The 27,807-nt window shown below is 41.7% G+C and overlaps 1 protein-coding gene across 1 annotated transcript in view; it reads right to left on the minus strand.

Annotated features, from left to right (window-relative positions):
* mtcl1 (microtubule crosslinking factor 1) overlaps positions 1-24,261 on the minus strand; it is a 38,532-nt gene extending 14,271 nt beyond the window's left edge. The window contains exons 1-5 of the mRNA XM_030774675.1: positions 23,392-24,261; positions 20,907-21,131; positions 20,579-20,737; positions 3,467-3,526; positions 1,415-2,851 (exon numbers count right to left, since the gene is read on the minus strand). Of these exons, the coding sequence (XP_030630535.1) occupies positions 1,415-2,851; positions 3,467-3,526; positions 20,579-20,737; positions 20,907-21,131; positions 23,392-24,162 (2,652 nt within the window). The 5' untranslated portion in view covers positions 24,163-24,261. The remainder of the gene's footprint in view (positions 1-1,414; positions 2,852-3,466; positions 3,527-20,578; positions 20,738-20,906; positions 21,132-23,391) is intronic.
* Positions 24,262-27,807: the final 3,546 nt, after the last annotated feature.

Below are 27,807 nucleotides of genomic sequence, written 5' to 3' on the forward strand. Positions count from 1 at the left end.
TTCTTGCTTGCGTTCATTTATGCAAAACTATCTTAGACTGTTGCAAGATCAAAGCCAGCCAATAGTGTGGAGAGGGATAATAGTATTTACAGGGTTCATTGTGTGCCACACTAAAAAACTGTCTAGTTATGAGGCTCTAGCTTAGCTGGTTAAAGTGCCTAAAGAGGGTGTCATGAGTTCAAATCCTAGCAGTGCCTTTTGTAGCATGAGTTAACAGTATTATTTTGTTGCTCTCTGAGAGTCTCTGCTTTTGACGCCGTGTGTCAGCTATTAGAAAAAAGTGTGGCCTTCCTACGTTATATCATTGAGTGAACCAGGTTTTGAATCCAAGCAGTATATTTTATTAATGCAAAACATGAAAGCAACATGTCGGGAGGTTCTTAATTGCAGTTGTGGAATTTGTCATGCTGTGACACTATGGCCAATGCATTGAGCTCTTGAAAGCAATGGTGAAGCAATTCAAAGGTCGTGGGTTTGAGTCTCACAGCAGACACATGGCTGGTACAAAATGATGCCCAAAAGTACAATTTTAAAAAAATCTCAGGGATCTAGCAGCGAAGCGCAAAGCAATCAAAAAATTCAGTTTGGTTATCTGGTGCCATGACATTCCACACTTGTAGAAGTTTGAGCAAGCAGCTACGGGGGTGTGCAGAGCAGCAGTGGAGGAGGGTGTTGGGAGCAGATGCAGGTAGAGGCGCTTCAGTGGTGGTGGAGGAGAAGAGTTGGATGAAGGGTGTTTGTTTGGCTGAACTGGGTGGAGCATGGGGCAGGGTGTGAATGACCCAAATTGGACTGGACTTCTATGATAAACCTTCATTTTATTCCTCCTACTCCGGAGGACCTTGCCTATTCAGTGTATTTTGTCATAACAGTAAGCTTTCCAACTGTAAACCCTTGCAATATTTATAAAATGGAAAGTCTGAGGGGAATGAATTGCAGATGAATTTAATAGAAAAATAAATATGGATGCAATTATGTTTTTCTTATCATTTTGGCTCACATGATGGGCTTAAATTCAGCCTTTTTGAGTATGTTCAGAGTATTCTTTATTCACATGAAATAATGAAATAAAAACTAGAGTAAAGGTCATTAGCTGTAGCTTTACTTTTTAAAGTTCTCTCGCTGTATTTTCTGCTTTTTCTTGTTGCTTTATCTTGTTTTGATTGACTAATTTGGTTAATGATTTCATGATTTGGATGACAAAGGATTCTTATTATTTTTTATGTTTTTAAGTGAAGGTCTATGGAAGTAACAGTAAAGTATAGCGTTCACATGGGCTTAGGCACTCTTATTAGTGGAAGTCTGGCATAAAACGGAAGCAGCTAAAAAGACAATGTCTCAAAGTAGCAGGTGACAGCATACAGTATGAAAGCCTCAGACAGAAGGATGGAGGACAGAGAAAACTTTGGCCTACCTGGAAATCCGTGACTAGGTCCCTTCCCAGGGTTCCAATAGGTGAGTCTCGGGACATGGAGGTTACCGTGGACAGGAAGCTGCTAGATTCAGTGAGGTTGGGCATGGGTGAGAGGTCGTCCACACGTTCACGGAAACCCTCGCCCAGATGGTCCACTTTTTCCATGAAAATGTGCAGCTCTGTGCGAAAGGCCTTCATTCGAGAGTTGATGGTGTCCAGCACCTGGGATTCGGGCTTGGGTTCAGCTGAGTCACCATCACCCCGAAATGTTCCCTCAGTGGTGTCCTCAAGAGCCTCTCCTCCGGTAACTACCAGCCGTCCTTCATAGATCAGGCTGTCAGTGTCCATAATGAGACGGTCAACCGTCTTCCCCAAACGTTCTGCTTCCCGTTTGACGTTGCCGAGTGTCTCGCGCTCTTCCTTCCTGCGCTGGGACAGCTCTGTCACTCCTATCTCGCCCACTTCCGATGGCTTTCCACTGCTGCCAAATCCGGAGGTGGCCGTTCTCTCGAAGAGGTCTTCGGAGTCACTCTCTCCACCCACAGGCCCCTCGCGTTTCCGGTGAATGAGCGACATGCGGCCGGCTTCCTCCTCTTCTCCTTCCCTTCTCCCCGTGTCGCTCTCCACATCGCTGTCACGCGGACTGCCCGTGCGGAGGCCAAGGTGGGCGGCCAGATCGCAGCGCTGCATGTTGGAAATGAGGACGCGGTTCTCGTATTGCAGCTTCATCACCTTCCCGGACAGCTCGTTAATCTGCATCCTAGCCGCCTTCAGCTCCTCCTGCAGGACCCCACCTGGGCCCAAACCGCTACTCACCATGCTCCCATTACCTCCATTACCACTGCCATTCCCAGGTTTTGAGATTCCACCACTCCCACCCTCTGCGCTCTCCCCATCCGCATGGCTGGGCCCGAACTTGAACCGGTTAAGCTCGGTGGTCAGCTGCTTGTTATGGTCCTCAATCTCCGAAATGGAACGGCGAAGGAGCTCAGCCTCTTCCTCCACAAACTGGAGGTGGCGTCGCAGCTCCCCAGCCGACTCCAGCGCGTCTCCACCGTAAGGCGAGGTGGGAACGCTGGAGAACGGCTCGCGGCCTAAGCAGTCGCGTTCGTACTGGCAGCGCAGGTCCTCGTTTTCCGCCCTCAGGCCGCGGTTCTCCACCTCCAGCTCCACGATCTTGCGTCCCAGGATGTTGGCCTCCTCCTCCACCAGTTTGAGCCGTAGACGAAGCTCCGCTTCGCGTGTGCTGTGTGGACCTCCTCCTGTCACTTCTACCATGGGTAATGGACTGTCCACGTCTCCGTACACAGATTTATACTTCTGTAGTTCCTGCTCCAGCTCATCTTTCTCCCGGCCCAGCTTTGCCATCTTCTTTCTCATCAGAGCCGACTCCTCTTTAGCAAACTGCAGCTGACATCGCAGGTCCGCGCTGTCCTCCTGAGAATCAGACAAAAGGTGAAGAAGAAAGGCAGAGAGTGAGGAAAATTGGTTAACATTACTAATGGCTAGTTATTGTACTATTTGCATAACATACATTTGTAACATATTTAAATACGTATTTAATATATACATATTTAAATTTCTAAAGGATAAAGACAGGTGGTGTGCTTTAGAGAAAAGAAGACACTCTCTCCCAACTAAAGACATGCTTATTTACACAAACAATTTAGTCATTTAAATGGTAGTTAAATGGTAGTGATATCTGGTGTATTTTAGATACAACTACTTTTGCTATCTTTTTTTTTTCTATGGGAATTCCCATTGCTGCATAATCTTTACATTTCTGTTTGTGTTTTTACAGAGAAAGTGAAGAAGACATATACTGCCGCCAAATATTATTTGATGCCATGAAGGAAGCTGTTGCCTTCTGACATCAAGTAGATGCTGTTGTTCACTGGAGTGTAGTGTTCCCAAGGATAAGAGAACACTGTGTGTGTGTGTGTGTGTGTCTGTGTGTGTGTGTGTGTGTGTGTGTGTGTGTGTGTGTGTGTGTGTGTGCACGTGCGTGCACCTGTGTGTTTGTGTGTAGTTACAAGCAGCAACCTGACAAACCTGAGTTAGAGACTTTTTGTCCTTGAAGGTTTCCCTACTTCCCCGTCTCCTCAGTGCAGTCTAAGAGAAAAGAGAGAGGGAGGGGAAAGAATTCATCAGAGAACAGCCAGGAAATGTGTTTGTAACACACACACACTAGGTATGACTGCAGTTACAACAGTATGAAATATTTTGACACAGGAGACCTGAAATTTGCTTGAATAAAAGATCATTTTTCACTGTTTTGGGTGATCAAATAAAACTATAAATATCTGGAGGGATTCCGCTATAGATTATACTATGGCTTTCATTACATAATAAACATAAACCACCAAATGAATGAGGAGTCATTAATACAAACATAGAGACATCAACATCCTGGACAAAGTACGCAAACAGATGCCCTCAGAGGCACTACTGAAGACCTCCGTGACCTAAACCTGCGATGAAATGTTACATAACCACACGCATCGAGGGTTTTGCTGACCACATGTTAATCTGACAAACATACATGTAGCAATCATTTCTTTCAAAATCCCTCTCCCAGGATACTGGCCATTCAGTCCCTCCAGGGGGAATATGATTGTCCTTTTCTATAAAAATGGCATGATACTGACTGATATGCAATTATGCATATGTATGTATATATGGCTGTTACCCTCTCTCTCGCTCTCATCCCTTAAATATGATTAGCAAAAACATGACAAGTAAACAAATAATCTATTCTTTAATGAGGACAAATCAGTTATATAAAAACAAAAGCACTTAGGTTCTCCCAAGTTTTTATAGCAGAGAATCTGCTGTAACGTATGCTGCAGTGTGAAAGCCTGGATCAATTGTGTCCACATGTGTGTCAGTGACAGACATGTGAGACAACCCATAAAATACAGAAGCAGTAACTCCATCCTCTCTTGTGTAAGACCTGTCACATTTAGACGCACACATATACACACATACAAATATACATATATACAAATATACATATATACATACATTAGGTGAACAGTAACTGCATAACCAAATATAGTGTGTACCTGTGTGCTGAAACACAGACACATCAAACAGATGCACATACACACTCTCACACATACATACATACACACACACACGCACACACACACACGTGCGCGCGCATACGCACACACTGCTCTGGTCATCCAGGAGATGGGTAATTCCCCATATGCCATGTGGCATATTAAAAGTGAGAGAGAGAGAGAGAGAGAGAGAGAGAGAGAGAGAGAGAGAGAGAGAGAGAGACATGGTGAGCAGTGCTTTTCCTCTGTTCCAGGAAAAGACTGTGGGGGGTTATTTTAAGGCTCCTGATGTTCATTTCTGTACTTGATCCTTTTTAGGAAGCACAACCTGAGGATCCTACCACTAATGCACACACACACACACACACACACACACACATATATATACCACAACACCCTGACATACATCACATGACCAGCATAGCATAATACAGCTCATACTAAAACAGCCTTGTGTTTCACTCATACATAACGTGATTTAACTGATATACAACAACACCTGCAGGTCCTGCATATAGCATTGAAGCTACACAGCACTCCCCTTTATCGCTGTAGTTATGCTAGCTTAGCTCTGGCAGTGCACAGGTTCTTCACCACAGCAGGGCACAGAGCGTTAAAATAGAGGTGCCGTTGGCCTGGGATCATTTATGGCAAGATACATGGAAAGTGGGAGAGGGACCTCTTTAGAACTGGGAGGGACATGGACTCATTGGAAATGTCTGTTCTCTTGAGTGTTCGGTGGGAAGTGACCCCACCTAGTTACAGAACCAAAACACAGCAGTAAACATGAGACTGCGGAAGACGTCACAGTCAAGGAAGTAACTACAGCTCTGTGCTTACAAAAATCACAGATTTACAGAAATGTTGACTGGTTTGCTACACTCTTTAATGTCTTCCTTTCGGGTTAGTACGGTTTCCAAGCCCTCGTGGAAAACAGACAGAGACCAGAATAGCGAGTTATGACAAGATACCTCTCATAACACTTCCATGAAATGACACAACATCCTGTTCCTCCAGCTAAACTGATTAGATTCCCACGGTTTACTCTCAAAGATGACACACAGACATCACATAGACCAAGTGTGAAATACCTTACCCCTAAGAATTTGGACAATGTTCATGTGGTCACACAGAGAGATATCTAATTGTTGAAGATGAAACCATCGCTTGCAGCTCTTCTGACTACACTGCTTAAAGGTAATCGAATTCAGACAAACAAAATTCAGCGACAAAACCTGCTGCTGACTCACGCTGACAGTGAGTATGATGATAATGTGTTGAAAGGATTCCAGAGTCCAGTGGCTCTGATGTGAACTGAAACAGTGAGATGGATGTTTGCTAACGGAGTTCAGTACAAACACAGATGCTCTTTACAGAGCCCCGTCCCCAGTGCACGGGATGGCACACGAGTGAAATCTTAGACATCAACACGTAATGATGCAAGTACACACACACACACTCACACACACACACACACACACACAGAGAGAGAGTTAAAAACATTATAGTGCAGCTGTGAGAAATCTATAAACAAAACCTGAGATACTCCCTCTCAGCCCTTTCGAGGCATCAAAGAAAACAGCCTTGAACAAAAAGCCTTGTCAAAGACAAAGACTGAAACTGAGGAGGTATTTTCCAAGATGGATCAACATGTCTGTTCATCATTCTCTCTCTCTCTCTCTCTCTCTCTCTCTCTCATGTTCTCTTTCGCTTATCTGTTGCTCTGTCTCTCCCCTTCACAGCTAATGATATGCTCTGTTTGATATTTTGCTCATGACAGTTTCAGTAAAGTAAACATCTTCCTTTCTAGCAAATCAGTGTTGATTGGAGGTACATTATTTTTGTGTGTCAGAACATCAAAGCTATTTCGTTAATAAATCATCCCTGAAGTAAAATTCAAAGTTAAAGCTGTATTAAGTAAAAATGAAGGCTCCCAGCAGTGGATTCCAAAGCGTTGCAGCGTATACTGTCAGCTGGGAGATACGTGATGTTCTTAATGGTTGCCTCTGTAATAGAGTCAGTGTGACCCGCTGACAGGGCCAGAATTAAAGACACACACACACACACACACACAAGGACAGGTAAGGTTGTTTTGTGCTGAAATCTGAGACAATGCAGTCAAGCGTAATGTGTCTCATGAGTGCTTGAGCTGAAAAACAGGAAAATACACAACACAAGGAGGATGGGGAGTTTAACAGTATGAACTTGAATGAAACACGATAGATTAGATGTACACACAAAGAGAAGAGAAGAGAAGAGAAGAGAAGAGAAGAGAAGAGAAGAGAAGAGAAGAGAAGAGAAGAGAAGAGAAGAGAAGACATGGCCATATGACATACAGGTTTAGCAGTGGCTACTCATCTGGGTTTAGTTAATCACAATCTAACCACATTCTGCTAATCCCTGTGTCTGGCACTGTTTCAGAGCAGCCTCCTCTTACCCAGACAAGCAGTTACAATCTCAGACCAATCTAATCCCAACCCCCAATACATAGCCGACCTGCAACAAACCACTAACTATGAAGCAGTAAGGGCTTTACGGTAGCCCTTGAATGGCTCATCAGGCTGTCTTATCCTGCCTGGCACTGACCAAGTCAAGCAGCTAAAGTCAATTAGCTTAACAGCAGTCTCTTCTGAATCAAACTAGGGGCGGTAGTCAGAATAAAACATTGTTTTTTTCCCCCCCAATCAATAAATGCAGGTTGGGACAGGTTATTGACTTGGCCTGCTGGACCTAGATTAGCTGAGTAAAGCACAGTAGCATGACTTCGGTTGATATGCCAATGCTCTTCCATTATGTGCATAAAGCACTAGTCACACGCATCTGTCTCAGTTCCAGAATATTCCCCTCAGACCTGCCTAAGATCTGAGTCACTCATCTGTCACCTTGTGCACCAGCTCTCTGTGAAGACAGCACACTCTTCACATTTTCACTCAGACTGCTCAACACATGCGCAAGGCACGCAAACAAAAAGAGAACATTCGTCATTCAAATCTGCCTGGCTGTGGGGTTTTTTTTTTTTTCTTCCATATTAATCACAGCAGCTCAGAGTCCCTTGTACCTCTTTAACTCACGGTCTGAGCTCACTACGATTCTCGAATTTCAGAACTTAAGTCTGACATAATCTTTTGAGAAAATGTAAAGAGAAAGACAATGACAACAAGTACAAAGACTAAATATATTCATCAACTCTAAAACTGAGTGGAAACGAACCAAATGAGCAGTAGTATTCCGGACAGAACTGTACAGTGACTGACTGTCTGACTCTCCCCTCAGCGCCTGCAGGTCGGTGCGCACTGCTGCAGTCTCTTAGGCCCACAGATGTTATCAAAGGTCAGCTCAATGTCACACATCTAAAACTGACTGTTTGCCTTTCTTAATACTGTGTACTACGATGTGATCCCCAGTGCTGATGTATATTTGATGTCTGTCTCTAATGTGATGTTTGACTTGGTTATGCGTAACTTACCGCTTATTAACACTTCAGCTGCTTACAACTGAAAGCACCATTTCTCTTAATTAAAGTGCTTGTTTACAGAGGTAGCTAAGAGAGTAGTGCCTGTCATTAAAGATTTCAAATAACTCTGCATTTTTTAACTCTAGAAGCATTGCATTTATGTTGTACAGAAGGCTAGTAACAATCCGAGGTGCAAATTAGTTCTGCCTCTGCAACAACAAAGCTTCTTTGGGGTTTTGTGGAAAAGATTAATGGAAATGGCTTTGTTTACAGCACCATCCATGTTGCCATGACTCTGGGTGATTAAGCCCTGTCTCTTGGCATAAACCATTACTACTGTACATAAGAGAGCAATTCTACTGTCAGAGAAAATCTAAACTGTACCCATAGTCCTACAAACCACAACAATCAATTCTTTGCTGAAAACACTTAAAGCAAGTAAATCTGTAACAGTATAAATAATCCACTTAGATCATAACAGAGGAATAGCAGAAAGCATTTGAGTCACAAAAAGCATTCTGTCAACATCAGTTCACTTTCACTGATTTTTTATATTAAAGAAAATTCATGTAAAATGTTCTACTGAGTGACAGAGATGCTCTGTGTCATTTTTCAACCCAATTTTACTGAAAAGAAGAACTGAAAAATGCACTGTGAATGATGGATACAACTGTGGATTGTTCTTTCAGTATGGTGTGGCCCCTCTCCTGAGGGAGAAACTCGCTGGTACAATTGTGTTACATGTAAAATGCTGCAAGCAAGTTGCAGCTAAGCCACATCCCTAAACAACTGGAGGTCAAAGCTTTGCTGTTCCTCTCCAGTGCTCTCACTCAGATGACAGTTTGCCGCCCTCACAAAATAAAGAGTCTTTAGACAAAAGAGGTCTCACACAGGCCCTTGCTGGCATACAATGCTTTTCACCCAATCCAGACAAAGCTCTCTGTGCATCCACATGGGTACCATGCACCCAAAAACCTGCCCCCCCCCCCCCCCCCCCCCCCCCCCCCCCCCCACTTCTTCGGCTTTAACTTTGCCTCCACTGCAACGATTCTAACTGCCTAAACTGGCATTGCTTAGCAACCAGCTGCTCTCCGAGCTGGCCAGATCAGTGCCATTTGGTGTACAGAGAGTGGAAATGGACTGAACATTGAATGAAATATCTTTTAATTAAATGGATTTGTGTGATAAAGTGTGTAAGACTCTTGGATAATGAGCAAGCTGTTGATTTACAAAGACACAGTAATCCCTAGTTGTCCCACAATCGCCTAATACCCTCTGAACTACATGTTAATATGAGATGAATTAAAGGATAATTAGCTCATAAAGTGCACGTGTGGGAAGTCTGTTATTCAAAGCACAGTGTTTTGAGGAGCTATCAAAAGTGCATTTTAAATAAAAAAAAAAAGAGAAATTTGAGTGAGAAATTGGCTTAAGTGCGAAGGAGATTTCTCAATCTGTCCATGAGTCAGCTGGAATTCCCTATGTTAACGCATATTTTCTTTTCTTAAATGAACCTGGGACAAGTTCAGGTCACCTTGGTTACCAAGGTTTTCACTAAAAATTGTGATCTTCTATGATGGTCATCAACTGCTTTTTCATCAGTCACCCAGGAATGTCCTTATCATTCAATCAATAACCCAAATACACAGCCTGGCTCCTGACTACGAACTCTACTAACCGGGAAAAGGCCTGAGAGTATTGTGTGGACCAGTTCATTACAGAGCTGGCATCAGCACTGCAGTTATCATGAACAAATGAAGGAGGAAACACAGCATTCATCTTTTAAACATTATTGAATCATCCACAGATGAAAACATGGTTTAATATGCTACAAATGGGATCTCAGTAATGAGTCTGCACAAAATGCAATCTGTCTTTTCAGTATGACTCCACGTTTAGAAGCTGATTATCAAAAGCTTTAGAAGACATATCATAAATCAGCAATGTGAAAGTTAAAATTCTATTTGAAAGCCAAACAAAGACATCAAGGTAATACAGCCCCTCAATGATTAAAACAAAGTGAGCTAAGTTTGTTTAGAGACAGACCGGTTTGAACTTGAAAAGATCTTTGTGATGAATCCTCACCACTCACCAAACAGGGAAACAAAAGACAGGAGTAAATAATTAGCATATCTGGAACACAATATTTGTCACTGATGTATACCCATCTCCCAATAAACAACCATTCAATAAGGAACTGCTGGGCTATGAGGTCACATTGAGATAGTTACTCTTTCACGAGTACTGTTTCACACCCAGTTTCTAAGAGTGGATGATACACTGCATTGTCTGTTGTTACTGGTGTCCCAATTCTCAAGGGACTCATTCTACAAAACAGAGAGCATATAGTCTATGTGCTAATTGCTTAATAGTAAAGCTAACTGTGGCAATCTAGGCACTAATAAGAACTGTACAATGTTTTCAGCAATGAAAAGTAACAATTAACTATAACAATTATAGTACTGCACAGAGCTCAATATCAGTTAAACAAATTATGACCCATACAGTGTTTTCAAACAGTAATACAAGTGCGTGTGTGTGTGTGTGTGTGTGTGTGTGTTTGTGTGTGAGAAGCATGCCCTTCAGCAGGGTCGTTAAACAGTGACTGTATCCTCGTAGTGCCCGTGCAGGTTTTCACACACACACGGTTGAGTAGTCTCCCACCACACACCAATAAAACAGTCATGCTCCCTGTACTCGCACTGAATCACCGATGACTAAACCTGTGCTTCCGCTGTCACTCACTGCCAGCTTATCGGTGGGCTGGAGATTAGAGGAAGAGAAGCTGATTTTGAAGGGAAAAGAAAATAAAACAGAACAAAAGGAGAAATAGAACAAAAGTATGAACAGAGTTGGGAGGTATTCTTCTTTCTAAAAGGCACAATATTACCATGTTCATTTTTACAGTGAGGCTATTTCAGGTTTTCTGAAAAGAGTTACGCCTGTGGCTAACAACAGGTAAGTCAAACGTTCACGCTGGACTCAGTTTCTTCCAGTAGTATTACTACACTCATTCGTCTTGTCTGTTGCTTTAGGTAGCAGAGGTTAAACTCTAGCCTGAGAGGTAGTGAGAGTGATGCACCCTGGGGAGAGTTTGATAGGGGATTGGGAACATTGCTAATTTAGCTGTTGATAGGAAGTGGTATGCCCATAGGAGAGGCCAGTTCAATATGAGGAAACTACGTCTGACAAACCTCTTATTCCCTGCTTGCTTGCTCCTACGTTTATTCCCAGTGCCAATGGGAACTGATAAAAAGCACTACATAACGTCATGAAGCATTAATAAATTCAACATAAGAATATTTCAAGTACAGATAATTAGGTACATAATACATACTGTAACTCATACATTATAGAAACTACCGGTGGTGGAAGCGCCCCAATCCAGTCTGGAAGAACCAAAGTCCTGCTAATTTTCAGCCGACAACTACGCTCTCCGGCTGAAGAATATTTCCCAGGGAAAAATATGATCGTTTTTAAGCGATGAAGGCAAAGCTGAAAGGTCCTTTAGGGACCCCTAATCTATGATATTACAGAAAATACGACACTCTTTGGTTTCTAAAATTTCAGCATGCTTGTCACAAATATACAAATTTGGCATACTTTAAAAAATGTCATCCCTAAATTACATCTGAAAAAGTGCACCCAACAAAAGCAAGTTCTGCATTATATATATGTTTGAAAAGCTGGGGACAGTTTTTTTTTTTTTTCCTCTAATCCCATAAAACATGCTTAATGTGTCAGTCGAGCCAGTCCAGCGTGTGTTATGTGTCTGCCCGGAGGCTGAAGCAGACGGCAGGAATCAGCTGAGACGGGTACGGCTGTGACAATGGCAGCCCTAAGACGCTTAACACACTCCACTACGTCTGTCACAGCTAATATATCCCCCTCATACAATCTGGAGAAGCCTGCCACCATACATCCTTTTCAAATATCACAAACCTGTGGCATTCTTCAACAGCCTGCGGCTACGCAGCGGTTTAAATACGGAAAAGAGTCACAGTTTTTCTTGGAAATTAACTTCATATGCTCTGACCGTTTCCTTTCCTGGTCTGCCACTAGAAATGAAACAATCCTAAAGGGACAACGTAAGCACTGCTTTAATGTGACCTGCCTGAAGGCCATACTGTCTGGTGCTTCTGAACTGTTCAGTGAGAGGTAGGTGAGAATTCCAGAACAAAAAAAAAGAAAGAAAAACAAGTCTGGCACGATCATCAGCATATCTTCTTAACTTCCTGCAAAGCACCGAAAAAACAAATTCATGAGTTCAAGCGACACTTAAAATGAACATAATTTTTCAAGTGACAATGAACATCAAAGCTGAATATACCTGTATATGAATATTAGACGTGGCTAACTTGCTCACTAGTCTTCAATGCCTCATAAATTAAGCATCTTGCTAAGGAGAAGCAGACCATGAAAACATATCGGGGAAGTCATCAACAGCAAATTACATCCTTAACGCTGAAATATGATCCCTAGCTAGTCACTGTAGGATGTATGTTTAAGTTGATAAAGGTTATCTGCTGTTGTTATGAGAGATGGAGTGTGCCTAAGCTTTTAATCTCTGCCACTAACTCTGCTGAGGCAGTGTGTGGACCTCGTCCCCTGGCCCAGCACTGTCCCTACAAACTCCCATTAGGTTTATCTTCCACAGTCTGTCACTGCAGGAACAGCACACAAAAGACTTCTTTTTTTTTGTCAGATTACACACCGGGGACTCGAGAGACCTTATTCCTCTGGAGATTTGAAAGAGTGTGCGTGCTTGTGTGTGTGTGTGTGTGTGTGAGTTCTGCTCCCAGCTGGTTAATGAGAGGCAGGCTGTCAGTTCTCCATCCCATCAAAGCCCGCCCATGCCTCCATAACACATATGTACTCACACACAATCTCTTGCCTCTAGGTCAAAGGGTTCCCCCATTGTCAGTCTCTAGAGAGGGGGTGGGGCACACACTCAGGCTATCAGGGCAGCCTGCTGGCAATGGACAGCTGGTAAAATGTACAGCAAATACTCATATTTGATCACTGCCAAGGAAAACAGCAATACTCACTGAGGACCTGTTTAGAATATTTGACTGTTTCTAGAATTTATATTACAAGGAAAAAATCCAACTATCTCTGTGATCACACACACACAGTGAACAGTGAATTTGTCCTCTACATTTAACCCATTCAACACACCAGTAGTGAACACACACACACACCCACCCACCAGACGCAGGAGCGGTGGGTGGCATTCCTTGCGCCCAGGGGTTAAGCCTTGCCCAAGGGCACACAGCCATGGATATTGGTCCTGGGAATTGAACCGGCAACCTCGAGACCACGGCTGCCCGACTATGAAACGTATCCAAGACTTTAGTTTAGTTCAGCTGCAACTTTCAACTTGTCAAAGTATTCTGGCGTGTTTTTAGACAACAAATCAATGTCTGCAGAGAAGACAAGATCACAAGTAATACTTCTCTTAAATCAGCTTGGTAGTTTAAAACAGCGTAGAGAGCATAGGTTATAATATGGTGCCCGTATTAAAACACACTGCTCCTACTCCTGTTTCCATTGCCACAGATAAATGAGAGCTGCTTCCCACTGCCAAACTTCCTGGCATTGCACAGTCCATTCCACAGTCATTTTGCACCAATTAACCATTGCTGCAACCACTCGGGGGATGGTACTGTTTTCTGGTACTTTTATAATTATGCTGATGCTGGTACCTGCTGATTCACATTAACGTTGATGTGATGTTAAATCTAACCCCACTCACCAGAGTGGATTATATAATTAACCCTGACATCAAATTTTACGCCAGTTATCGCTCTTTAAAATATTGCCCGATATATTTCAGAACACTCCTCAGAAATGAGTGATGGGGAATTATGTGTGTGTGTGCGTGTGTGTGTGTGCGCGCGCGTATGTGTTCATGCAAAAAATACCATTTATTTTTGGCTTTCTCTGTCCCTGTGACTCAGATGGAGCCTCCATCCTGATAGCCACACTTGCTAGCTCATTAGCCCAGATGGTGACCCGCTAGCCAAGCTGTCAGTGACATGGTATGGCTTAAATGGATACATCAAGATGATCTTTTAAACCAGCGGTGACCAAGGGACAGGTTTTTCTTTTGGGTGTCACAAGAGGTATTTGAAATCATAACAGATGGCTAGAGACACCCACATGTTCCCAAGAGCGACCTCAAGGAGCAGCGGGGACTGAGCAGAATGCATGAGCAGGTCACCATGTCAAACCGCATATAGAGGCTGATACGCTAAGTGACAGTCAGCAGAATACGGGCACTTATCTTCATCTGCCGGCTGCAAGGAGTAATAGATGTTGTAGTGTGATCTACAGAACCAGACAACATGCTTTATGCGAAAGCAGCATATGATGATCTGGAATAACTAGAACACTGTTTTGTTTTCTATGAAAGAAATTCTAAGCTAATTCAGAATGAATCCTTTCAGGGGACAATATTATGCTATATTCACAGCAGAACATTTTATAAGCATATTTTTCATAATTAATGGTTTGCATTATGGCATTCGTTATTTTCAAAAGAAACGGGCTGGAGAACAGAGTCTTTTGAAGTGACATTATTCACATATGAGACAGCTTGATTCCTCTTATCATTATCTAATCATAGTTTTGACAGAGCTATGGCATTTACCGTCTGAGAACGCAGTCTAACGCTAGTTCACTTTTCTTTCTTTTCAGCTATCCATCAATCCATAACAGAGCGCACGCTGTCATTTGGATATAGCGAAACAGATCATTCAAATAGACATGCTCTTAACAGATACACTGCAATGTCTTCCTACTGCTCTTCATGGCAATAATTAGTACAGATCCTGATTATTTGAGCTTTAGTTTTATGAAATGCCCAAGACAAAGTATGTGACATGTCATAATAAGGCATAACGTCTGAAAAACTTCTGGCTGGTTGTAATCCCCTTCACCTCTTCACCCCTAGTCAAATTATTATACTACTGTGTATGGCAGCTTCATTAAATATTGTTTAATCTCAGGTTCAAATGCCAGTATTTGTAACTAACTTCATCCTATGGGCTGTACGCTATTCATTCTTAAGGCCCACAAAGTACAGCCCAGCACTCTAACTATAAAAACCCAAATTTCAAAATGGTTACAACCATGGATTTGTGTCAAACATGGAGTTATAATACTAGCATCTAAATATTTTATGATTCTTTCACTCCTAATGCCCCTCTTTCACCCTAAATGATGTTGGCTAAACTGCTGGATGTGGGACTGAGTCATACGACTTGTTCTCTGCCAAGAGTTATGAAGTAACTTTGTCCATCAAGATGAGAAAGGGTTGGGCTTGTAATAACACTTACATCATTATATGTAAGGTCTGTATTTTTGACGCTGGTCTTTTTGCTGCGATGAGGCTAAGAAGGCAAAGGAAGGAGGAGACCCATCATTGCTCCCCGTGCCAAAGCGCTGTCACAGTCCCTGAATAAAACTCCGGCTCCTGCAGAGGTCCCGTGTGAGACAGCCTGAGAAACGAGACCACGCTGACGGGTTTAAATTTAACTCACACTAACGCCTGGCGCTATCTTCAGGGTAGACTGCGCCATGTTTCTTTGAATAAGGGAAATGATGGATTTATTAGTGCGCTCTACCTGTGTGAAACTCAGGGCGCTAATGACCGAAAGTTCGTTCCTTTTTTTGTGCAATGCATGTCATCGTGTTTACTTTTGTCTTTGATTTGGAAACTAATTCATACTCAGTTTATTTATTTTGGATTGAACTCTGACTGTGAACCGAACTGCAACTTCTTGTTTTCAGTTCTGTTTTTAGACCTGTCTTGTTATCATTCTAGAGGTTTTCAGGCGCTTTCACTGGACAACAAACCCTGTTTTAGGTATAATTTGTTTTTGAATATGTAGTTTCATATATTACTCAGTCTATACAAATAAGATTTAGTGCTCCAACATGACAACAGTTTATGTAACCAATGAAGTTAGTGGATAATTTTAGCTGGGGTTTGATCTTATCTTATTCAGAGCTATAAAAACCGATATGGACAGAGGATAATAAAGTTTTTAATATTGTACATATTTGTTATTGCCTCATTAAGCACACACTTAAGTTCCTTCTTTGCAGACAGATTTACAACTTCTTCACATGTTTTTGAGCTACAAGTTTGTTTCAAAATGATACCTTCTAATACCTTTAAAATTACATGATGAACAGGCAAATGTTGAAAGTACTTGGGCATGTTTTGGGGAAGCACACAGAAAAATGATCACTGGTCCATCAACTTTTAAAGACTTTATATTAACCATTCCAAATTGGAACTGCTCCAGACTGATATCATATAAACACTTTCAGAGCTAATTTAACAGTGGTGAAGGCTGTGTATGAAGCATGCTAATTAGAGATTGAGATATTACTTAGGAAATTGTCTGTTAAACCTCAAAATCACACCAGCCATTTTTTGAGGTTCAAAACTGACAGTTCTGACTGAAAACAGCCACCTCAGGGATCGTCACGTCAAGGAAACAAGAACACAGGAATAACACAGCTGGCGATGTTTGAACAATCTGTCAATCTGAATGCATAAAAACACTGCAATTATAATTTTCCAGAGCTTTCCACTTCAAAGGCAGAAACTAGACCACAATTGCAAAACGGGGCTTAGAGCTGAGTAAGAACATTCATGATCTATTCCTCACCCTTTACTGCAATGAGACACATATTTCAGTTCTGTTTAGTTCTAGGAGTGACTTTGGTTATGGACATACTAAGCCATATTTTGACCATTTTAATGGAAAACTCCTAGATTACAAATAGTGGATATCACTCCACTAATTACTTTGGCCCATAAACACACACACACACACAATCACACAGCACACATAAAGAGAGAGAGAGAGACAGAGAGAGAGGGACAGAGACAGAGAGAGAGAGAGAAGGAGAGATATAGAGCTACAGCAGGACTGCAGCGTAGCATTTTCTTTTATTAAAGACTTTGCCCCCTCAACGCAGCACCGCAGAACTGCTAGATCTTAATAACAACATCAAAGACGCCATCGGTTTTTCAAGACGAAGCCTACTTATTTCTGACGTCCACAGCCATATACAAATACATGTATATTTTTATGTACCTCATACTGTCCTTAAGTGAGTAAGGAGGGAGAGTAAAAACAAGGAGTGAGGCTGAAAAAAAAAAAAAACCCAAGACTTGTTTTCATGGTTCTGCAGTAAACGTTGGACACAATCTGTTTAACTGTATGTCACTGCAGTATATATGACAGTAGAGGCAGGGACTCTATTCTATCACTCCCTTTCCTCTACTCCATTTCTCTATTGGTGGAGACTGAGCGTAGACCCTAACTAGGTCAATGAGATTCTCTCCATATCTTCTCCTTGCAGCACTGGGGAGAAGGGGTGTTGGGAATGACGAGAAAGTGAGGGTACAGGAGTTGATTATTTGAGTCCGTCCTGCTCCATTCCGTTTTAAACGGGATACGTTTTCTGGCTAACGTACACGTAGCTTGTGCTCATTCATATTGTCTGATAAAAGAATTAATAACATTTGGTTTATTGCAAGTGTGATAAAATCCTGTTTGGTTTGAGGGTGTAGATGTAATATTATCGAGATATATGAGGAAGCACATAAAAGACGCAATCAAAGATGTATGCTTTGAGGCGACTGATAAATGAATCTGACGCGAAACTACAACTCATGAAATCCACATTTTGATTCCTTTTTTTGCTGCAATTTACACACGTTCGTAGATGTCGAGCTATGTCGAGCATATCTCGAATGCTATTTTAGCAGTTACGCACATGAAAGATTCATTTCTGCTTTCTAAATTGAATGACATAATATAAATCATTTAGTCACACATCTCTAGAGCGCATATACCAATGCGTAGACTAGGAAATAATTATTGGATGTAAGAGGAGTCACAGAAATAAAAACAGATGTTTTCTCTGAGCGTCAGGCCAACCCACACAGAGCTGCAATATGCCACCAAGCCAAGGACATACGCTCTCCACCAACTTAACGTTAACTCAGCCTGCCCTTAAACTGTTTACAAAAGATGTTCCTGTCACCACATCGTAGTCTGACAACACATCCCTGCCTGACACAGATGCCTACCCATCAGACTATTTTTCTCTGTTTCTCTCTCTCTCTCTCTCTCTCTCTCTCTCTCTCATCCTTCCCTCCTCTGTGAGAGCTGAACTTGCCAAGAGGTTTCATAACCATGCATTCTGTTGAATTAATCCTGGCCTGGGTGCCAATCCTCCTGCCACAGTCAGCCTGGACCTCTACTGATAGCACGGTGATCCAACACACACACACTGAGCAAGAAGACCATAGTGATCTAGTAGCAAAGGACAACACAGTGTTACAGCACATATGCTGTACTGTTTGTGTAAATAGTTCATATTTCTAACCTAACACATTTATAATACCAGTCAAATATTTCTAAATTAACACAACTTTAACCATTTTAACCACAACAGCAAATATGCATAAATGAGATCTTGTATGCCAAATAATAAAATATCTGCTCTATTTTGACCTCCATTCTGAACCTGTGGAGTCAAGTCTTGCCACAGAATGAGGTATTTTTAGTTACAAAATAACTTGTGTGTGTTGCGAGATTGATGCGGAGAGCAGGAAAAGCTTCTTGTTAACCGGGCTTAACAACATTCCAGTCAGGTTTACATGCTCCAGTCTATTTGAATAGGAGGATTCCCACACTGAAGAATTCCACTAAAAATGAAACTCTCACTGCTGGCAAGGAATACTGCCTCAGCTTCAGATACATTAGAGAAATGTCTACTGTTTGACAAGCAACTGTAAAATAAAAGAAATATGAAAATCATACAAAACCTACAGCTGTGAAATTTTCCTTCCCTACAGCTAAAAAAAGTTAAACATTTCATACTGAGATGATCTGTCTAAATCCTCGCAAAAACAGCTTGCAAAATAATGTTGATGTAGGGCAATGTTTTCTACTTGAAATGATACGTTTTCTTATGGTTTTATTAGAAGCGCTGAAATGTATTTCTCTACACCCCTGACAGCTCTCCGATAGGACGATGGATGATGGGTAATGGATGGAGAGAATCGCATGATGGATGGAACAGCCTCAGAACCTGTTGTTTTCTAGGGCAAACCTCAGGAGAGGAGTGGAGAACGGAAACTCTGCAATCGTTCACCAGCACCACACATCTATTCCTTATACATCAGCATTATTCCATACAAGCCTCTCTCTCTTTTTCTCACACGCATGCATATGTTCTCTCTCATCTTATCTCCTTCTGTGTGTGTGTGTGTGTGTGTGTGTGTGTGTGTGTGTGTGTGTGTGTGCGCGCGCGTGCACACATGTGCGTGTATGTCTGTACATGTGGGTGTACACATGCACGCCCGTGTGTGTCTATGTCCGCTTGTGTGTACGTGTGCGTACGTGTGTGTGTAACTCCCAAGGTCAGTCACACATAGTGTTTATCAGGATCAGATTGATATCCTACTATAGCTTTCCCCTCCGGAAACATCCAGTCTGCCAACTCACATTTCCGAGATCTTCGGAAGGTTACATTAGTCTGTGGAGGTGGAGGTCTGTGGATCAGCTGTCACATGTTCCACTGCTGCTATTCTTCTGAAGTATGCAGGAAAGCTATTGCGCAACTTATAAAACAAGGGCACAATTCACCTAGTACAGTATGATGACACTATCTGGACTGTTAAACATCTCAGATATGATGTAGGCTATGATCAACACACCTTTTAAACAAGTTTTGCTTCAATCCTTTTAAACCACCCTCTGAATCTTGGGGAAACATTTTGAACTATGGTACAGATCCAGAGTAGGATTACCAGAGTGATGATACAAAATTACTGTTTAACAGTATGTATTCTTTACAGTCTAATACATATAACCAGTCCAAATCAATTCAAAATTCACAAACAGATGGTGTCTGTGTGTGTAGGAATTAAGGACTTTATGAAGGCAATCCATAACAGATTACTCACATTACAACCTGCTTCAACAACTAAATTGTGATAAAGCTTATTGAGTAAACCAAGGGATGGATGTGGATTGTCACCCGTGCAATGTCATTCAGCGCAGTGACAGCTCTCTGAGTACTGACCCGCATTTCCAGTTCTACCTGCGATGCTGTCTGTCCTAATTAGCTTAAGCCGAACCTCGCTAACCCTGAATAGCTCTGTGTCATCCCATTAAGATAACACATGTCTTTCCTCTGCGTTACCATGCAGGTCTGTTCTACCGAAGAAATCGTTTCGTTTATGCTGGGTTTTTTTCTATCAGATACAACAGAGTACACATTTTTTTTTTAAAAAAATGCTGAAAACAAAGCCGCAAGTGTGGGTTATCAGCATTTTTCAAGAACAGTCAATAGTCTTCATTCTTCTTGCAATTACCATTATCATGACTGCAATCTTCGCACCATCATTTACTTGTAGACCAGCACTGAGATCAATATCGTGAACAACAAAACTATCAGTTTCATTTGATCTCAACGCCTGAACTGATATCTCCCTCATATGTTTGTAATCACACATCTCAGGTGAGGATGAGCACAGTGTTTGACTGGACTGTTTTAACTCATGGTGAGTCCACAGATAATTAATGAGACATTAATGAGTTCTCTTACCTCTTTGACTCTCTCCAGTTCATTTTGCAGGGCCTGTTTGGAAATCTCCACCTCAATGATCTTTTGTCTGAGGAGTTCATTCTCGTCCTCCGCTCTGGTACGCTTGTCCTCCATTCTCTCCAGTTCATTGTGCAGACGCACTGACACATCTTTGGCCACCTATATTTGGATGAGCATAAATATTTACATTTGAGCTAAATACCTCCTAGCCCCCCCCCCCCCCGCCCCCCCCAAAACACTGACAAATTCTCAAAACATACACACACACACCTTCACATACACACACATACACATACACATACACATACACATACACATACACACACACCTTGAGGTCCTGTTCCAGATTGCGTAGAAGCTCTCCATCCACATGGCCAGTTTGCGCTACACGCAGGCTTCTCTGCTCAGCCTTGCGCAGTCGGTATTGCAGAATTCGACAGTTCTTATTGGAGCGGTCCAGTTCCCGCCGCAGCTCCTGCAGCTGGTAGACCTCCTCTTCCAGGTAGCTGTCTCGTACCTCCTCCATCTCTGCTCGAAGCTCATCCACTTCATCCTGTTGATATCACAAGAGATCGAAACACAGACAGATAGAGTTTCTTCATTATACTTCATCAGACCTAAGTCACCCTCTGTCATACTCACTGTCATATTCACTGCACTCTGTCATACTCATGGCACACTGTCGTACTCACTGCACTGTCATACTCACTGCATGCTGTCATACTCACAGTAATACTCACTGTACACTGTCATACTCACTGTCATACTCACTGCATGCTGTCATACTCACTGTCACATTCACTGCACTCTGTCATACTCACTGCACTGTCATATTCACTGCACACTGTTATACTCACTGCACTGTCATATTCACTGCACTGTCATACTCACTGCACTGTCATAATCTCTGTCACACTCACTGTCATACTCACTGCACTGTCATATTCACTGCACTGTCATAATCTCTGTCACACTCACTGTCATACGCACTGCACTGTCATGCTCACTGCATTGTCATGCTCACTGCACTCTATTTATTGTGCTATTTCACTGATTGTTTGTGAAGTGTTGATGATATTATAGTGGTTTCATATCTACATGCATCACAAAATCTGCTATCAATTACCTCAAAAGTCCCAAAACATATATAACACATACCTAACATCTTGGACATGACGCGTAATGCTCTACACATGCTTAATACATTGTTGTGCATCACTTTTTGGACTTTATCCATATTTTGAAAAGCTTTTTATCTGTAGTTACACTTACACTCAGACTTAGTTAATGACCCTACTTCTTCCATAGATCAATGCTCCAAATCAACTACTGATCATTTTTTGGGACACTCAGCCGAATAGATGTCAACCCCAAGACATCACATATATTTTAGGGACATCTGGTACTCTCTCCTCTGTTTTGCGGACAACGCCAGTTTGATATCAAGTTCTAGGCTGCCCACTCATGACCTTAACTAGGTGTCAAATGACAACCTCATTACTCACTGAAGATATTCTAACCCACAGTGACATACTCTGGCGTACATCAACAGCTAAATGATGAAGCTACTGAGATCTTCATCATTCATGTCTAAACGCCATATTCATCATTTCCACTTCATTAACATCGTTTTCTTAGATGGTTCTGATTAATTGCCTTTCGTGTGTGTGTGTGTGAGAGAGAGAGAGAGAGAAAGAGAGAGAGAGGAGAGGTTTTCTGTTAAAAAATACCATCCTTCTAAGCAGGACAAGAGCTAGGGAGGGGGAGAGGTGTGACAGAACCTCTCAGAAAAAGCAAGAACAAGAGAGAGGGGGATAGAGAAGAGAGAGAGGTACACAGCTGGCAGCCAACACCAGAACCCCGAACACATGGTCGAGTCCTTCTGGCTCAAGGGAGCTGAGATTGTCAGCACGTCCTAGAGGACAGGGACATTACAAGCGCAACCGCTAAAGCCGATTAACATGCCACAGAGCAACTATACAGTTATGAATAATCCAGCCTGTGATATCGCTCTGAAACCATCTCACATCAGAAGAATGTGATTAATCTTGCACCACACGGTCTCAACTGGAACTGTTTCTTTTTATCACCTCATCGTTATGACATGCATTCGCACAGTGAATGGTCCGTTCGGAACCCATGCATTTTATTGTTCAGCAAAAACATACTACTCTCTTTGGTCACCGTCTATCTTTTTGTGGACTTAAACCAGTAAAGAATGAATTAAAACAAAGCTTTGATGGATACCATCGGTGATCGTCTTGGGCTCAGTATTCTGAGAAGTGATATGGATAGTTTCATTTTCTGGATTGTCAACATCGGAGTGGTCTTCCAGAAAAGAATATAATAGTAATAATAATTTGCACAGATTCACTAAGTATGACAAATCATGAAATTGTAAACAAATTGAAAAATTTTTCAATGTCTTTACAAAATGTCTTTGCTGTGTGGGTTACTTTTATTTAAATATGACTTAACTGGTTATTGAATAATTAATTATTAGATTATCTTTTTCGTAAAACAAATCATCAATTTAGAGTTCCAAAAAAGAAGTCTCTGGAAGTTTGACATATGACGTACGGACGCTATAGAAGCAGTGAAGGTTATAAAGGTGCGAAAACAAATCACAGCCCAGGATCATCACATAGGATTTACTTCATAACGCCAACCGACGGTTCCTGTATAGAAAGGCACGATATAGCCTGCTCTAACGGATTTACCCAAACGATTAAATAAGTCTTTTATTATATAACAGACAGACTAAAGCAAAAAAAAGAGGAAACATCAACATATTTGCGTGTAATCAAAATTACCTTGAGGTAGTCATTTTCTGAGCGTAGGTCTTCAATTTCACGTAATAAATCCTCTTCACTAAATTCCCTTCTGCTTTCAAGTTTAGATTGTGCGCTTGTAAAGGGTTTGTCCAGTTTGCATTTCTCTATGTGTGCACCTGTGTACTGCTGTGTTGCTTGAGACATCCCTTCCTTTGAGCTTAGAGCCGGCGGGCTAGCTTCCACGGTGCGCTGCCGAGTAACAGCACCTCCGCTTGCCTCAGAGGAGGGTGTCTGCAGTGGATTATCCGCTGCCACCTGATCCCGGTCGCTGGAGCCGGATCCTGTGCCCGACTCTGCATCGCTACTAGCAGCCTGAACGACTCTTTGTTCGTCGGACAGCGGTTCAGAGGGACAGTCAGACAAATCTGAACTACTGTCCGTCTGACTGACCCTTCCGAGTGTAGCACCGGTTGGGACACGAATTGGAGAGCCATGGCCGAGTGGTCCTTGAGAAAGAGGAACTAATCGTCCCTTTTTGCTTTTGGCTAGGTGTGGACTTGTGTCGACCACTTTGCTGGCGATTTTCTGCTCTGTTGCTGCATGTTGCGTGACCTTAACGGTCTTTTTTATCACTGAGGGTTTGGTGTTACTCCTTACCGGGGCTGTTTTTTCCTTTGTTCCGGTTAAAGTGCGCCTGGAGACGCGACTTTGAGCGACTAAGGGCACTGAGGATGGTTGCTGCTTATTAAGTTTAGGTGATTTTGGTACAATGGCCGGTGTTTTCGGCGACCGGGAATGAACATCCTTCATGAACGGTCTGGCCGGTGATGGTGCTCTGTTTAACCTTTTCTTTTCCAACTGGTGGTTCTGTGGTTTGATGTCGCTACTGCCCGAGCCATTGGAGCTCTCCATTATACTCCGACTCCGGCTAGTGGGAGGCGGTAGCAGTAGTGATCGACCCTGAGCCCAGGCGAGCAATCCTGACAGATGGCACAAGCAACACGAACCTCTTTTTCAGGTTTTCTTTTCATCCCTTCGGACTGATGAACAGGCTTGATTTAGTTATTGGCCCCCATCATCACGATGCACCATGTATCACCGGCTTGTCATCGTAATCCTCCTTGCTCACATCCGTGGTCCTCAGTGTCCCCTTGAAGGAAATACAGCAATAAATTCAGTAGGAATAATGTGGTGTTAGGCAAATTGTATCTGCAGCAGGAGCCAAGGCTGAATGTAAAATCAATACACCCGTCCTCCCTCTCCTGTGTGGCTTAAGGTTTATCCATTCCCTTCACTAGTGTCGACCTCCTGGGCCCCCGTTTTACCGCTCCCGGTCTCTCACCCTGTCCACCTCTATCTGACAGGAAAAATCTGCAATCGCTGCGGTCTACTGTCCTGACGCCCGTCCGCTGCTCAAGCGGAGCGCATGCGCTTGTTTTTCACAAACACCGTACACACCCCTCGCGTTCGGCTACAGGTCAGACACGCCTGTGTGCGCATGTGAGAGAAACGCAGTAAATCGTATAGTCTCAAACAACACACACACACTCCAGAGGTATAAGAGGCAAGTATAAAGCCGAAAACGACTTCGGAGTAGATGAGCTTGGCAGTAACAGGTGTATAGATATGTACGAATATGTCGTAGTAGACAAGTCTCTCTTTGCAAAACGCAAAATTCTCTTATGATTCTGAACTACGAAAAATGTCATTTAAACAAAGTCAACTAAGGCAAACTGAACGGAGTAAATGTCGACGAGTATATGTTCAGCTGTTCAGTTATCCAATAGCACCGTCTAGTGAGCTGAGTAAAGAATAGCAGAGACGTAGGGAGATCTATTTTGTTAAGGGAAAAAAACTACATTTGTCCAGCTGAATAATAAATATATACGTCTTTATTTGCACTTCATTAGTTCCAGAATGCCACAAGTTATAAATACCACAAAACTGCTTAAACATGCCAAAAAGTTTCAAACACCTAAAATCATTCAGTCAACACAAAGTACTGTGTGCACTTAATAACTGCAATAATGATGATTTATTATTTTAATCCTTTTCTTTTATTACAGCTGTATGTGTCAATAGTAATATGGGTCATGAAATAACATAATTAAGCTATTTTGTACAACGTGGAGACTCATCAATGCCACTGCTGACTGAATATGGTCTGCAGTCAAGCAAGCATAATAGAAACATCTGAGAGTTTCTCCCTCATACGTGAAATCCACAGATCAGATTTACTATTTTTATCATATTCTTTCTGCCACAAAGTTTAACTTTCTTTTTCATTCTGTAATATAGCTCACCACAACAAAAAGGGTATTTCAAACTTGGAAGATCAGAAACATGAAGGAAAATAAGAAAATAATGATAAAGATTTGCTGTCATATTACGCTTTTCTGAGAGACAGGGAAAAAAAAAAAGCTCTGAAAACTGAACATGTAACAAAGCCTTGCAGGACCTCGGTTAAAAAAAAAAAAAACACAACAAAAAAAGGCTCTCAAGTATTAACAAAATAAATTTACCAACACAACATCACACAAAAGTAAAAAGCACTTTGTGATTAAGGTCAGGACCTTAGGTACAATAAAGTACCTAAAAGCCGTTACAAAATGGCACAAACCGATAAACCATGTTCCAAGGTTAGTACAGTTTACCTAAAACATAAAAAAAAAATATTGACAGTTCAATATTATAGTAGTTTGGTTAGATGATTTACTGTTAAACTGTTGAGAAATATCAGAAACTTTCTTTCACCAGAAACAGAACAGTGAAGCTCTGTCTGAACAGACTTCAGCTGGTTCCATCGACTGTTAGACATGCTGTTCACAACTACAATAATTACAACTTCCAAACATTCAGTCTGTTACGATGGCACCCAGTTCAACAGATATAAAAATGAACAATACGGACATAAAGTACATACAGATATCCAAATACTTCAATTATATCATAAACAGAGGCCGAGAGGTTATTCAGTAATTTATGATTTAAGAATACATATTTTTGTCAGTTTGGACATTCCAAAAAAAAAAAAAAAGTACTTTTTCAAAAAGAAAATACTCAACAATGATACAAGTGGGCATATTTAATGAATAACATTAAACACAAATCATTTTCTCAGGCACATCTCTCCCCCACCTAACCCTTCTTCATCCTGGGTGTGTTCTGGCAACAGTTACAAGTTGAAAAAAATAAAAATAAAAAATAAAAAAAATCCAGAGGGCTTAATGTGGAAGGTCTACTTAAGTAACCACTGAGGGACAAAGAGAGCAGTATCTTTGAGACTAATGACATTAGCACTAGGCAGAGCCATTGTCCTTGTCCGTTTCCACAAGTCATGATCATACAAGTGGCTAATGAAATGACTACATTTTAGTAATATTTCACTTCAGTAGACATTTTAAATTTGATCACCATCACCGCTGACAGATGACAGGCCACAAACGTTCTCCTCCAAAGCAATGATTTACACTGCTACCTGGCAAGTCAACGTTGAGCCAATCAGATTCATTTTTACACAAATGCACCTATTTTTCTCAACAATACCTTTTAATTTGCCCATACTACTCAGAATATGCCTCAAATCTTAATTTTGATCATCCAGCCTTCCCAAACTCTAAACATTTCAGGTTTTCCTTAATCTGGGTGCCATACCTCTAACTACACCAATGATATGTTCATCTTAGTGAATAAATAGTTCTCTTACTACATCAATTCTGAGGAAGTTAAGTCTTGTCATTCATAGCTTGGCGCCAAAACACACTGCCCAAGTACCAAGTTATATTATGGAGTAGCTACTGTATGAGCCAAAAACATCATTGTTCCTCAATATGTAAGAGAGAATCCTTATTAAGTTTTAAAACTTCCAACTTAGTGTCCCTTTGCAGTTTTTTTTTTTACCAGTTTCATTACTTACATGAAGAAATAGCCCTTTCTGTGGGAACAATTCAGCTTGAAGTTCCACATTCAATGAATGGAGCTATGACCTCTGTTAACAGAACACTCATGTGTCTCTATTCCTTTGATCAACTAAAGCCACAGGGACAAAATAACACTGGCAACTGACTAAACTGAGACAACACTCCTCATTATTAGTGCTAAGAAATACTGTTATCGTCTGTAAACGGCTTATTTGCTAACTTCAGCATGACAGCGTCTTCATAAACTAGCTAAAACGGATTGTAGTGCAAAACATGACAGATAACAAAACAAACATCAAATTGAACCATACAGACCATTTTGACATAGTCAAAAATACTGATAGAACGTAAGGCATATGGGTACTGAGAATCTGTCCTCATCGCCACTGAAATCTAATAATAACCCACGATTACCCAAACTGCTTATGGACAGCTCACGCAGCAAAATTACTGTGGACACAGATTTAATTTATCTGTAAAGCGAAACCAATTAGAAAACAGGTTCTGAATTCTTTGAGGAAATTTTTTATTTCAC

The sequence above is a fragment of the Chanos chanos genome, chromosome 5, assembly GCF_902362185.1.
Source record: "Chanos chanos chromosome 5, fChaCha1.1, whole genome shotgun sequence".
Classification (NCBI taxonomy): Eukaryota; Metazoa; Chordata; class Actinopteri; order Gonorynchiformes; family Chanidae; genus Chanos; species Chanos chanos.